The sequence below is a fragment of the Prenolepis imparis genome, unplaced genomic scaffold (assembly GCF_030444845.1).
Source record: "Prenolepis imparis isolate NDT839.2.m4 unplaced genomic scaffold, iyPreImpa1.0 SCAF_238, whole genome shotgun sequence".
In the NCBI taxonomy this organism is placed as follows: Eukaryota; Metazoa; Arthropoda; class Insecta; order Hymenoptera; family Formicidae; genus Prenolepis; species Prenolepis imparis.
In genome coordinates this window covers 6,530-22,500 of record NW_028141396.1, presented here as the reverse complement: position 1 = coordinate 22,500, position 15,971 = coordinate 6,530, and the positions used below count along the sequence as shown (strand labels likewise).

General features: G+C 40.4%; 1 protein-coding gene across 1 annotated transcript; it reads right to left on the bottom strand.

Annotated features, from left to right (window-relative positions):
- Positions 1-8,042: 8,042 nt before the first annotated feature.
- LOC145948095 (uncharacterized) lies at positions 8,043-11,367 on the bottom strand (the record flags this gene model as incomplete). The annotated part of the gene is made up of 5 exons (XM_083057854.1): positions 8,043-8,313; positions 8,422-8,598; positions 10,001-10,221; positions 10,572-10,787; positions 11,063-11,367. Coding segments are annotated over 5 exons (1,190 nt in total), but the record flags the coding sequence as incomplete, so codon positions are not given.
- Positions 11,368-15,971: the final 4,604 nt, after the last annotated feature.

Below are 15,971 nucleotides of genomic sequence, written 5' to 3'. Positions count from 1 at the left end.
TTGTAGTTAGATAGCAGTTCGATAATCCTTCGTAGCCGTTCGATAATTGTTCGTAGCCGTTCGATAATTGTTCGTAGCCGTTCGATAACCGTTCGATAGCCGCTCCTAACCCGTTCACTGCTGCTCATTCAGGTTGATAGCCGTTTCTGAGTTAGCGTTAGCCGCGCATTGAGGTTCGTTTATCACAATCTGTATTGCCCGCACATCCTTCTCGAACGAAGTCAGCTTCTCATCTGATTCTTTCTGTTGATTCATCAATCTTTTAACGCAGGATTCCACATACAGTTTGTTGACGGCATCAGTGTCAGCTTCAGGTTGCATCATAGTCTGTAGCGACACGACACAGAGCGTTTCCGCGCACGTAACTTTTCACCAATCTATCCCAATGATCGCTTGTGCCGGTTGCATCATTTCTTGGTTCGAATAATCCAAATTTGTTGATAGGCATTTTTTTCCCCCGATACGAGTGACGCTGATCGACTGATTAGATTTGTCGAGACACCATTCAATTTATAATAATGCCTGCTTCGCGAAATTCCTCGATGATCGACAGGATCTCATTGTCGTGAGCGTTGTGGCCAGCTCGGCGCGAAGCGTCCAGCAATCGTACCCGATCCACTAGCTCGTTGGGGTCATCCCAGTGTATGTAATCGATTTTATTGTCGGTTAGTGCCATCGCGTGAGGCATGAATACTCTCTTTCCAGATTTTTTCTTTTCAATCGATATCAATGGTGCGATTATATGTTTGTACTTGTATCCCCTGTGGTTTCGTAATTGGCCTTGTGTGTCATAATTGCGTTTATGCGCGTTCGTCGCCAATAATATGCTCTTGTATTTATACATCCTCCGTGTAAATGTCATCATCGGGAATTCTCTTGAAGATCAATTCGTATAATCCTGGTGTACCGATGTACTTCACTTCGTCTATAATTATAGAGTCATATTTGTCAATGTCGAATCGTTTGTTACCGAGACGCATTTCATCCTTATCGAAATAGACACCGTACACGTGATCGATTTTCCTTTCTTTGTCGCCACCGAGGAGAGTGCTCATGTACGAGTACTCTTGTCCCAGTGGTCCCAAGTGCTTTCGCAACATTTCTCGACCTTCCAGCGTTTGTAATGTGTTTCGAACAAACGATGTTTCGAGCGTGCTGCCCGAGGTTTCGAAAACATTTTCGTTTGCGAGTGTTTCGGGTATCATAGGTTGTACGATTCTCGTTGTCGCGAACGGTGTAGAGCTTATCATCGGTTCATCCAATAAAGCATTCGATGTACGCGGTGTCGATGAGCGATTCGGGTTTGACCGTTTCCTCTTTTTCGGTGTCGCATCATCCTTCTCCTCTTCCAACTCCTCCTCCTCCTCCTCCTTGTACCGCTTGATGGGTAAGATTTTAATCTTTGCGGTAATTTCCGGCTCGTTATTCACCGCGATCGAGTTGTCGACAATCTTTTGTAGCGGCTCAATAATAGGTCTAAAATGGGTCTTGACCGCGATATCGTCATCGATCTTACCGGTCTTCAAAGCGCGATGTTTCTTGCGGATTGCTTCACTCGTTTTCGCAATCTCCTTCGCTATCTTTTCACGTTCGCGAATATTATCGTTCTCAACCATGTCGGTAGAGTGTCGAACGCTCGTGTTTCACCTCTCTCGACAGAACATCGGCAACGACTAATTGTTTTGCGGTATCGCGAACACGTTAAATCCGTTTCTGTATCGGCCGTTCGTAAGCGAGCTATCCTTATCTATCACTAGAAATCCATACTTTTGCTGCCAACAAGTACGACATAATTCACTGAAATCCTCATATGACATGTCGGTATTCACGTGATCGTTGTACACATGTTTCAAGTTGGTACCGTCCTGTTTAAACAAGATTAGCAGGTTTGCGTTGTCGCGTATAAGATGTTTCGGTATTCTTGCGTATGTCTGACAGAGATAGAAGCAGTCGACGTTCGAGTGGCGTCCCATTGAAAAGTACTCTCTTATCGTATTTTGTTTGTCACACGCCACGTCATCGAAAACGAAAATCGAGTTTGGACATGCTTCGCTCGGTGGAATGACGTCACTGTTATTGGAGAATGTAAAATAGCCGATTTCATCGATCGACGTCAACAAATTCTCCAGATACCGATATTTTAGCTGTTGCAGCGATTTTGAGTACACGTACACGTTTTCAAAGCGGACGCCGTGCGGGCTTTCTATCAAACTAATCAACACGTTAGTTTTACCGCAATTCGAGGGGCCGCAAACGATCGCGCGTATAGTAGTCGGCAGTATCGTACCGTGTCTACGCATCTCCGCGTTGTCCCCCATCGTAATCTGGCGTCGTAATTCGTCACGCACATCGCGAAAGGTTGTCGCACGAAATTCATGTTCACACTCCTGATTGGATCGAACGTCTGCCTATTTATAGCTGCGCGGAACCGCGAATTGCTCAGTAACGAAAAAATGTTTGTCTTGCTATCAAGTCCTTACGATATTTGTAATTTGAGCGCCGAACAGCTACAATTTGTGTCGAAAACAGTTTTATTGCGAATGTGCGGCAATTACGTTCACTGCGTGTGGGACAAGCTTCCGGAACATATAAAGGCGGATTTGGAGATTCAAACTTATCGCCGCTGTTTCGAATTGTATATTAAGACAATTGTTTTTTGAAATGATTTTAATTTTTCTCGAGAGATTATTCTCTCTCCATGATTGATGAATATTTAACTCTAAATAATAATCCGCGTATATCGCAATAAAGTATTTTTTATCTCATGCAACTTATATACATATATGAATGACGACAGGTATAAATAAATTAATTTCAAAAAATTTTGATACAAAATAAAATTAATCTAGATGAAAAGTACACAGTTGAAAAATTTGTGTTAAATTTAACAAATATCACCTGTCCCAATATCAACGGTCCACAGAAATTTTTGTGTTAATTTAACATAATACGGATATGTTAAATGGTGACACGAATATTGTGTTAATAGATTAGATTAGATTAGAAACGTTTATTGCTGCCCCACTTGAGGATTGCAAGGCGCTTTTTCACTTAAGGAGCGGTCCCAAACCTTTACACAAACTTTACTTCCACTTATAATCTATCCTTAACCTATGACTTAGCCTATACAATATACAAAAAACAAAACGCCACGCCACTCCGCCTTACTCTCGCCCTATCTCTTCGCACCATTTACCTCTCTTTCATCTCTCTCTTTACGCTCTAACTACCCCTCCACACACACTCTCACCCTCCCCCTCCTATCTTACGCAATCTTATTACTAGCTTACTCTAATGTTGGACCTCCGCTTCCGGCTACTTCCGCCTTCCCTCCTCCACTTTCTCTCTCTCACTCTCTCCCTCTCCCCCTCTCCCCTCACCGCCTTCCCCCTCTCGCTTCCTCCACACGTCCACACTACCGCATCGAAAAGCCATACTCTCCTCCCCCAATTACCCCCAAATCTCCTCTTTCCTATCCCCCATACTTGCCCCAATACTGCTGCCCCCCTCCTCATCCTCTCCCGCACCTGTCCATCCTGCCCCCCATTCCTTTGTACTACATATAGCCTAAATACTTGTACTCCTTTACCTCCTCCAACTTCTTTCTCTTCCAATACCAACTAGCTTTCTTCAGCCTCCCTCCCCCCTTCCTGCACCTCATCACCTTCGACTTGCTCTCATTCAACTTCAATCCCTTCCCCTCCAAATATCTACCTAATTTTTCCATCCTCTCCCAACCTCACTCCTCCCCATCTCCCTTTCCTCATCTCCTCCTCCAAGTCCGCCATCATCATATTAAACAGCAGCGGACTCAGAGGACACCCCTGCCTCACTCCCCTCCCTGTCCAGAACTTTTCTCCCCTCTCTTCCAGTATTCAATCCCTCACACCATTCTCTAATCCACCCCCCTTCCCCCTTCCATATCCTATTACATAATTCCCACACCCTTCTAGCCCCTCTCCGCCATATTTCCACACTTCTCCTGGTATTCCATCCACTCCCACCGCCTTCCCATCTTTTATCCTTCCTATCGCCCTCCTAATTTCTCCCCTCTCTATCTGATCTTCCTGATCTTCCACCTTCTCCCTTATCCTCCTGCTTCCTCCCAACACCACTCTTGACTCCACCTCCCCTAATAAATCCCTAAAATAACTGTTCCATTCTTCCATCTCAATCCCTTCTCCCCCCCTCCTTTCCCCCTTCTCCTCTCTTTCCTAATTACCTCCCATACCTGTCCCTCCGTCCTCGCTTCCACTGCCCTCCTAGTCCATTCTTCATTCTCCTCCTCTTTCTTCTTCCTACATAATCCCTTGTACTCCTTCTTTCTTCTCTTATTCTTTTCCTCTCTAATTCCTTTCCCTCCCCCCCTTTTCTCTTCCATCTTTTCAACTCCTTTGCCACCTCCCCCTTATCTTTTCTGCACTCCTCATCAAACCACCCTCCCCTTTTTCTTCTCTCCTCCCTACTTTCCCCCCCATTTCCCTTACTTAGCACTTCCTGTATTTTTCTTTCCATCCTCCCCCACTCCACCTCTACCCCTCTCTCTTCTTGTTCATCTCCCTGCCTCTCCCCTATCACTCCTAACCTCTCCCTGAATTCCTTCTTCCCCTCTCCCGACCAGTTCCACCTCTTTCCTTACCACTACCGGCATGTGGTCCGAGTCAATCCTATCTCCTATCTCTACCCTCATAATTTCCTCCCTCACCTCCTCCTTCACAATCACATAATCAATGACTGATCTCCCATTCGGCCCCATGTACATCCAGCTCCCCTCCTCATCTCCTGCTACCCCTCCATTCACAATTGCCCACCCTATCTCCTCTAATCTTCTCACTAACAATTTCCCTTCCCCATTCACCTTTGCATCCTTCGACCTTCTTTCCTTTCCCTCCTCTTCTCCCCCCCTATCCTTACCCTTCCCCCCAATTCTCCTGTTCTAGCATTAAAATCCTCCCCTATTATCGTTCTAATCCCACCTCCCTCCTCCTCCGTCCACTCCCTCATCTCTCCTAATTTCTCTTCTAAATCCCCATTTACGTTCACATCCACCAATCTCCATCTCTCCCCCTTTTTCCTTATCATCACCTCCATCATTCCTTCCTTCTCCGCCCACCCTTTTCTTCTATTCCTAACCCTTTTCTTACCCCTACTACTATTCCCCCCATTGCCCTTCCTTTCCTATTTTTCTTCCTCGCATATTGCACCTCCCACTTAAATCCCACAGGTAACCTCCCTCTTATCTTCTCCCACCCTTTTTCATCTACCCATGTTTCTAACAAGAACATTACGTCCCTTTCCCTTATCTCCTCTCTTATTTCTTCCTGTCCTCTTATTCCCTCCTTAATCTCCTCTTTAATTTCTCTTCTTATCTCTCTCATCTCTCTGATTATTTCCTCCTTCCATTCCCTCCCCATCTCTCTTATGTTCTCCCCCATCCCTCCTGCCTCCTCTCTCCTTCCTGTCTCTGGCGATCTTATCACCTTTTTACTTTTCCTAAATAACCACTGTATGTCCCCTTTCTCCTCCATCTCTTTTCTCAATCCCATATCCTCTAATTCATCCCTTTTCCTTTTTAAAACCTCTTCCGGCGTCCCCGTGCTAGCCCTTCTCTCCCTCTTCTCAACATTCTTTATTCTTTGCACCTCATCCATTTCCCTTCTATACTTCTCTTACTCTATGTCTAGTGACTTTTCTCGCGCCACCTACCTTTTTCTCTTTCCCTATACCTACTACACCTGCTCCGATCTCTCTACACCTGTTCTCACCTATCTCCCTAATTGCTGACTCACTCCACCTGCACCACTTTACTCTCTTCTCACCGCTCTTTTCCCTTCTCTACCAACTCGCCTGCAATCCCCCGGCTTGCACTCACTCCAGATTCTCACTGACTCACTCTCTCTCACCTCTTCTCCTCCTCCTACCTCTAATAACCACTCAAAACACACTCTCTGACAGCACTCCAACCTTCTATCACGCAACCGGAAACGGAAGTCCGAATATTGTGTTAATATTTTAGCATAAAATAAATGCAAACTTCAAATAAACTTAAAATAAATTTTGTGTAAAATTAACATAGTTTTAATGTAAAAATTAACTAAAAATATTGTTAATTTTACATTTTATCACCCCCACTTATATTATAAAGTAAAATTAACATTTTTTTCTGTAAATTTTAACAGATAAATCTTGTCACTAATAATACGGAACATATTTATTGTGTAAAATTAAAAATAGATATACATTGTGTTATTTTTACACTTTTTTTTAGTTGTTTTAATAATTTAACATTTGAGTCCAATTAACATAACAGCAATATGTTAAATTAACACATGAATGTGTTAAATATTTAACACAAAAGTTTTAACGGGGTCCGTTTTTAACAAGAAAACACAAATTTTCCAACTGTGTAATAGGGTTATAATAGGAGACGAAATACCTTGCAAATTACGTTAACGAAATGGCTTTTTAAATTGGACCTTTTTATCGCAATATACAATGACTTGCACAAGTTCACAAATGACTTTTGAATTGATGAATTTAATTTCATGTTTGCGTTGGCATAGGTATCAAGTTGCAATCCGTTACGACGACTCATCTATAATTCATTTCTCGGAATAATTTGCATTTTTTTAATTTTGTATAGAATTATCCGCAAGAAAGATTAAATGAAATTTGATTTTCTTATCAATTAAAATCATATTTTGCACGTTTATTTTAAAACTCACACAAATCAAGCTAATGCTCACAAATAATACTCATTATTCAATATCGAAATGGCGTTTTAATTACTGTAAGCGCAGATGAACGGCAGTAAAGAAATTGTTCTAAATCCCTCAGTGAAAAATAAGATAGAATATATTTGGCTCAAGATACAATATAATTTGGCAATGTCAACGGTATTAAATTCGAGCGAGGACTGTTCCTTCCGACAGTTAATCGGCTGTATTTATTTCTTTCGCTTAGACTTCTAGATAATTCTTGACTTTTCGGTTATTGCTTTGTCTTACGACCTCGTCAAGGTAATCGGAGATATTGTTTTTACTTGGCTGTCTCACGAAACAATCCGAGTCGACTTACACTGTTTTTGTTTGCGTCCATATTATAATGCCGAGTTTGTCTCGAGTAAATATAACGGTCGAGACAAGTACTTTTATTATCGATTCGCAATATCTAAGATAAATTATTCACGCGATACAATATTATAATTTAAAATAATTCCGATCCTACATTACTTTGTCGTATCTTTCAATTTTATAGATCTGATGCACAGCATGACAAATCATTATGTAACACGTAACGAATAATTTCACGATACATGCTACAATCGCATGATAACGTATTATCTTCTTCACTTCTTGGAAAATGTACATTCCTATATGATTATGTTTTCTTAAAATACAATTTATAAATATGTAAACAAACATGTGCAACAGATGAATGAAAATGTCTATATATTATTATTTATCAATTTATACACTTAATTATTAATGAAGAATTTTGATTAAAATAGCCAATCTTTTCTAATCTTTCAATCCCGAAAATAAAAAAACAAGATAAAAATTATATTTTTGACAAAAGTTGTAAAATAAACATTAAACTGAGTAAATGGCAATATGAGCCTAGGCGCTGTTAATAGGGCGCAATTTTTTAAAAAATTAAATGTATTATATAAGCATTCAAACGCACATCGTTTATTTAGATCCAAATTATCTTAATAAAATATTCGCGGACGTTTCGGATCCTTCTTAGGGCCATCTTCAGCGCAAAAAAAAATCTTAATACCGAGATTAACATAGAATTTGTAGATGAAGGATATTACAAGACACAACATAAGCAATTGATTATCGCAAAATAATTGTGTAAAATAAATGTAAAAAAAGATACAACACAAATATACAAATAAGCAAATGGCATTAAGACATGTGGTTTTGAAATAGAGAAGCTCTAAATAAGAAGTACTCGTGATATAGTAATTTACATGTTACTATGATCTAATCAGCGTGCAGAGTTAGAGAGTGTGCAAGACTACGTTAGTGCGTCTTTTATTGAAATTCGGTCCCGGAAAAGTGTGACAAACGCAGGCACAGAGATCCGCGTCGGTAATTGCTACCTCGGTGTCCTGGTGAGAGCAGGGTGTCTTTGCTCTTTGTCATCTGCGGCACGATGAGCAATGAGTTCGGTGGAGTCGGCGACACGGTAGAAGTTTGCGGTGAGGTAGCCAGTGTTAGATTGGGTAGCGATTGACCCAGACTCGAATACGATACTTGGACACTCAGCGTGTTCGGCGTCGGTGATTTACTCAATAACGAACGCCTGATTCGGACAATGAGTTTTAATAGAGATGTTATTACAGTCCATTTACTTTGCGATTCATCAATGTGAAATCGCGAAAGTTTGTTGACGTTTCAACATCGCGCTCACCTTATGTGCATGGATCTGTGATTATGCCCGGAACTCGATTCGCCACCTTCCTCCGACGACAACGAACTCGACGCTCGCGGTTGTTCGTTCGTCTCCACGCTGACGTTTCTGCTCGGATTATAACTGGGTAGAAAGCTGCTACTTCCCTGAGACGCGCCTTCCATCTCCATACTACCGCTAGAAATGATGGAACGCATTTTATAGGCATTTTAAATACAACAAGACTTCGAGATTTCTTTTTTTTTACTTTTCGAAACATACGAGGTGTGTTCAAAAAGTATCGCGAATTTTGTGTTTTTTCAAAAATTATTTATTTATTCATGAATATCTATTTTGTCCCCTTCAAAGTAATCCCCATGAGATATTATACACTTGTGCCAACGGTTTTTCCAATCTTCGAAGCACTTCAAAAAATCATTTTTTTTTATCTTGTTCAGCTCCTCCTTCGATGCCGTCTTTATCTCGTCAAGCGTAGCGTAACGTCGTCCTTTCATGGGCCTCTTCAGTTTAGGGAACAAGAAAAAGTCACAGGGGGCCAGATCTGGGGAATACGGTGGCTGCGGCATCATTAGTGTGTTGTTTTTGGCCAAAAAGTCGCGCACAAGCAACGATGTGTGAGCAGGGGCGTTATCGTGGTGCAAAAGCCAATTTTTGTTCTTCCACAAATCCGGGCGTTTCTGGCGGATTGCTTCGCGCAAATTGCGCATAACTTGCAGGTAATATTCCTTATTGACCGTTCTACCCTGTGACAAGAACTCATGATGCACCACGCCCCTGCAATCGAAGAAAACTGTAAGCAAAACTTTCACATTCGACCGAACTTGGCGCGCTTTTTTCGGTCTTGGTTCGTGCGGCAGCTTCCATTGAGATGATTGAGCTTTAGTTTCCACGTCATAACCATAAACCCACGATTCGCCACCAGTTATGACCCTCTGGAGCAAATTTGGGTCGTCGCGGACAGAGTCCAACATCTCATTAGCAATGTTCATGCGATGCTGTTTTTGGTCGCAATTGAGCAATTTTGGTACGAATTTCGCGGCGACCCGTCTCATGCCCAAATCATTGATAAAAATCGAATGGCACGAGCCAATCGATATGTCTAGGTCCTCAGCAACTTCTCTAACGGTGATTCGACGATTGGCCAATACCATTTTCTCCACTTCATTAATTTTTTCGTCTGTTGTTGAAGTGCTCGGGCGTCCGGCACGCTCTTCGTCGTTCACATCTTCTCGGCCTTCTGAGAACATTTTGTACCACCGATAAACGTTGCTTCGGTCCAAGGTAGCTTCTCCGTATGCCACAGTCAACATTCGGAATGCATCCGCGCACTTAATTTCGTTTTTCACACAAAATTTGATACAGGTTCTTTGATCCATTTTTTTGAATAGGTAAAAATCGAAGACGATCCAAAACACGTGCAAGCAAAGCAGCTGTCAACAATTAAGTGAACATTCAAAATGGCCGAGCTTGTCGGCATAAGTGAGAGACATGAGTACCAACATAACGCCACAAAAAAATTCGAATATACGTAACCCGCGAAAATTCAAAATTCGCGATACTTTTTGAACACACCTCGTACCTATGACTATGAGCGAGACTGCTAACATGTGAGGCTCTGCTACTGCCACGCGGAGTTCTTGGAAAGGTCCCCTCGCACTCTTCCGTTTCGAAATCGCCGTCGCCCAAAGTACTCGGTTGCCTGCTAACTGGTGCCAGATTCATTACTGGCTCGGCACCGAGCGACGGTGCTTTCATCAATACGAATTGTTGCTGAGCGTGTCTCAAGGATTCCATCCACGACTGAAAAAGCATGTGGTACTGTTAGTTTAAAACAACTTCCGCTCGTAAACTAGAAACCGCATTAGCTAAAATCATGAAGGTTTGCGGTTTCACCGACATCGACCAATTTTAACTTTAAATTTAATTAATTCAATCTTCTCTAGATTATTAAAAAATTGCATTATGTATATACATGTTGTTAGTTACAAAGAAAGATAAAAATTTAATTTCAACTATAATTATATCTAGTTAAGCGACATTAGTGAAGACCGTCGTTAATGAAGGTACACTACAAACGAATCTAAATCGAACGGAACAGTGAATCAACATTCCGCGAACTTTGTCGTAATTCGTGATGTTTGTCGAGTCACCTTGGCTAGTTTCGGGTCACCGGCGCTCAGGATTAAAGCGGCCGAAACTGTCCCGTACTCGTTAAGATAAACCAATCCTATACTGGACGGTTCTTTGACCTCGTGTATTCGTATGCGGTCGACAACATACGGTTGCCTAATGATCTTAAACATTTTTTTCGTTGTAGATTTGCAAATCAATAGCATGTCGGTCAATAATAGTACGTGCACTTCCATCTGTAAAGGATAATTAATAGACCGTAATTTCTTATTTCAACACAGTGAGAATTAAATAATTGCTATCTTTAAGATATAGAAAAAAATTAGCTATAGAAACTACTTCATAAAATAAGTCAAATTACAACAGAATTATTTTCAATTATTTCGCTTATTATTGACAATCATGGATATTCTCTTTTAATCTCATATACTTATATTTCTGAATATAGTTTTATTTTATTCATATAAAAGTAATTTTGATCTGACTAACAATAAATAACATTGTCGCATACTTTGCTGGTGGCGTCTCTGAGTTTCAAATCCTTCTCTCGAAGGAGGGTTCTCAGGCTGCCCTTCGGACACCCGGGCATCGGCGTCGTGGTAATGTCGAGATTGCTGTACAGTTTGATCAGTTTCTCCACCTCCTCATCGAGACCTTTAGATTCCACGACGTCGTAACTCTCTAGACGGGAGGCTGCGCTGTCCAGCTTAGGAGCCTCCTCGTTTTTCCTCAGGGCCGCGTTCACAGACGCCACGAAACCGTCGACGGACCAGTGATGCAAGATTTCACGCGCGACAGCCACTTCGCGACAGTCATCTTGCAGTGGAGGAGGTAGGTCGGCAGCGCAGAGCGCACCGAAAAGATGAGAACCCTTGTCCTTCGAACATTTGTAGAAGAGGACAGGTATATATCTTTTGTCCTTTATTTTCTTTTGATAGAATAGAGCTACGAATTTCGAGCGAATCCGGAATACTGGCGATAGCGAGTAGGCGATGCAACCCAATATGCAAAAAGAAAATATAAAATATAAAAAATATATTTAATATTATAAAATAATATTAATAAAATTAATATATTTTAAACATAAATTAAGTAACTTATATTTAAAATTTTAATTAAAAATAATTATTAATTAATAATAATTATAAGTATATTTTATATATAAAAATCCACTCTTGGCCAATATATACACCTTTCTATTAAAAAAGATTTTTTATCTTTAAAGAAATAATTGTAATAAAATAATATTTTAATTTATAAATATTGTTTAAGATTTTATTCTTTTTATTCCCTATTTATTTTGTACTAATGTACGACGTACATATTGTTGCTCAACGGAAACTGTGAGAAGGTGGTGGTTTCTTCCGTCAAAAAATTTAAAATATTGTATATTGGGAAATGTATTTCAATCATTATATTCGGCTTCCCGACGAGCCGTGTTTACCTTTTTTGCGCGTGTTGATCGTTTTACCGCGCGTCTCGTCTTGTCAAGCAGCTCTCCAATCAGCTGTTTGACACAATAAAATCTAGCGACAGGTTTTTGACATTTATGTCTTCGAAATTCGTCGAGTCAGCTGTAGACCGTTTTACTATAAACATCTCTCGTTTTCGAGCAATTAGCTCTTGATCAGTATATATATTTCGCTTTAACAAATAGTATAAAGTAACGAAAAATATGTGTTGAATTAACGAAGCCCCGAAAAGCTCGTAAGCGAAGTTTTGCAGAAGCTTGGCTTACAGACGACCGATACAAATCTTGGGTATGTAAAGTATCATCTGATAGTAGTCTTTATTTTATTGCAGTGTTACGTCCTGTGGACTGCACGATTCTTTTCTCCTCCCCGATTTACGCAGATTCGCGTTCCGCGAACATATTAATTATAAGACCGAAATTAGTTATAAGAATTAAACGGAGAAAGACAGTGATTGTGAAACAACTCGATCGGTGAGATTACGAAACCTACACTTTGATCAATAAGTCATAGGTAATGTTGAAATATCACGATCGACACACGCTATCAGTAGACCAAAGATCGGAATTAGGAAAGAACTCTTCATACAAGGAAGCAATACGTTGCGCAAAGGGGATTAAACACCGAACGTATGACTATGAGTCACAAGAAAAGAAGACGCCCTTTGCCCTATAGGAAGGGCAGACGAATAGTATAAAAGCAGCGAATCTTCCAAGAATGCTCTCTATTAATTCCGCCTACGTCGTGGCAGTTACACACTTCTGGATCCTCGCATTAAACATATATTTTGTGACCGTCGGGGCTCAACAACCAGCTACCAGTCAACCTACACCTTCGCCCACACCACTCGAAGGAACCATCGATCCTGAAGATCAACCTATAGCTGCCAACCCGCTCACCAAATAATATACAGTGAGTACTTTCATTCTTCTACGATCACGGAAGTGAATAAATCCCCGGAATCGCGACTAAACTTAATAAGTAGTGGAAATCGCTGCCTCGTCGAGCATTGAAACGCGCTCTCCGATTGAAACGAGACGATCAAAAGCCAACGCGAATCCTCAACCGCCTCATAGCACATCAACGTTACACACACACTCATATATAATTGTTTATACATGTCCACAAATTCAAATGTCTAATTCTCCGAATATTATTAAGATTTTATTTTTTTTGAATAAATGATAATTATTTACATTACGCGAATTTAAAGTCTTATTTAAACCCCTGCGTTTCTTCATATATCCCCCGAGATCGCACAAGGTCCTATCCCGCGTAAAAGGGATTTAATTCCCTTACCGAAAAGGACCGACGAACGGACCCCTGAAATAAGCCAGGTAAAAGCGACTATCCAGTCGTTGACCTGCAAAAGGGCCAGACAGTCCGTTCGACCCGAAATCACTCCGATTTCGGGAAAACGCTGTTACGACCTTCGAGCGGCCTTTCCTTCGTGCAGGCCAGGACGTAACATACGTTTAATTGGGGGCTCGTCCGGGATTGAAATGTGCGATCTTTGGGAATAGGAATGAGTAAAGGGACTAGAAGCACAACGGACAAAGACGAAATAGATGAACTTTACAAGACCGCGTTAGAAACACCACACAGAACACACGTGAATCTAAATCAAAATTCACAGCATCTACGCCTCGACACGTACATTTTTTAGGAGATTCTAATTTAACCGAAATAAGTGAATTACCCGACGAATCCGACCAAGTCGAATTTATTGACTCAAAAAATCAGATTTTCAAAATTAATATCGATAATTCTAACGGCGAATCCGGAGGTCCACCAATAAACATGGCTAACGCTAATCCTTTCGCCACTTTAAAATACGCGGTCGAAGCCGTTCCCTTTTTTGACGGTAGTAACACCCCACTAAATTATTTTATTGAGGGATGCGAGGAAGCAAAATCTATGCTCCCTAAAGAGGCAGAGTGTCAATTCGCTAAAATTATAAGAACGCGAATAGTGGGGGAAGCGCGTCGTACTATACAAGATCAAGATTTTAATACCGTAGCTGCATTAACAACGTATTTGAAGAAAATTTACGGTCCCTCCAAAAATGTCTATCAATTACAAGGAGAATTAGGTTGCGTTTATCAGAAAAATAATGAAGATGTCGTCACTTACGCGAATCGGGTTAAACTTCTCGGAAAACAAATACTAGAGGCATATCGAAGCTCAGGGAACGCCATGCCTGAACAGGATATAAAAGCAACTATAGAAACAGATATGTGTAAATGCTTTATTAGAGGACTAAAACCCGAAATAGAACAAAGAATAGCACGAGACTTAAACGTACAGGAAACCGTGGCCGACGCGTTAAAAATAGAAAGAGAGCTTCAACAAATGACAGATTTACGACAAGGCGCTAAATCAAGTCAACATTCACCGCTACCTGTTAATCTATCTCGAGAAGTCTGCCAAATCTGTTATAAAGAAGGACATGCAGCAAGTAGTTGTCGAAAGCTCACTCAACTTTCACCACAAAATCAAAATCCTTTCGGAAACACAAGAACGGATATTTTAATCTGTCAAATTTGTAAAAAACGCGGGCATAGCGCAGATAAATGTCGGTTACGCGACCCACGATCTCGACAATCAATTAACGTAATTCAGGAAAAGGTCATTACTTGTCAATTATGCTCTAAGATTGGTCATAATGCAAAATCATGTCGACAGAATAACTTTAATCAACAAACAAATAAATCTTTAGTAATTTGCCAATGGTGCGATAAATCCGGTCACTCGGCTAATAATTGTTGGAAGAAACAAAATGAACGCAATACTAATATCGTGTGTCAAACTTGTAACAATTATGGCCATATCTCTAGAAATTGCCGCTCTAAAATCAATCCAATACCAACACATAAAGACAATTTATTCTGCCGATATTGCAAAGAACAGGGCCATCTTCTCGATACATGTCAATTACGAATTACGAGTAACAATCGCCGCAAAGAAAAAGAGCAAGGAAACTACAACGGACCCTCGACATCGGATGTAAAATCGGGGGCCGAGCGAACATCACACCCATCCGTGCAGCGGCAAGCCAAGTAAATAACTACGAACCCGAAATCAGGCCTGTAACTGTAAGCCTCGACAAACATAGTCGCGTGCCTACGGTACAGGTTGAAATCGATAAAATTACCACTCAAATAACCTTTATGTTAGACACGGGATCCGGACCGAATATAATTAAAGAAAATTTTGTGCCCAAAAATACAAGTATTAATTATTCGAATATTTTAAAATTAAATGGCATAAACAATTATCCTGTCTATACCCTAGGAGAAATTACACTAACACTTTTTGAATTACCGGTATTATTTCACATCGTTGCCAACGATTTTCCGATTCCACAATCCGGAATATTAGGAAACGATTTCTTCAAACAAACTTTTTCAAAAATAGATTACGCTCAAGGACATTTAGATATTTCCGGAATTAATGTGCCCTTTTTCTCCCCGGAAACCATAATAGTATCTCCAAGATCAGAATCGCTATTTTTTGTGAGGATAGAGAACCCTGAGATTAAAATAGGATATATACCGAAATTAAAAATAGAACATGGAATTTTCCTAGGAGATACTATCGTAGAAACTATTTCTGGAAAAGCATATCTAAATGTCATAAGCACTCTAGATGAAGAAATAGAAGTTCGCGTACCGACACTTCGTTTAAAACCACTGAACGAACTATTTAACGACGATATCGAAATTATTGATAACAAGAAAGAAGGGTCAGATAACGACCAGACTAACGTTAACACAGACCATGAAGATAAAGATACGATGATATTTAGAGACAATGAGGATGAATTTTCAATAATGATTCAAGGAAAGAATAAAATTAAAAGTAAGAGAGGGAATAAAAATTATTTAAACGAAAATTATAATAATCCAAAAATCCTTTTAGAGGGAAGTTACCAAACCTCTCCTGAAA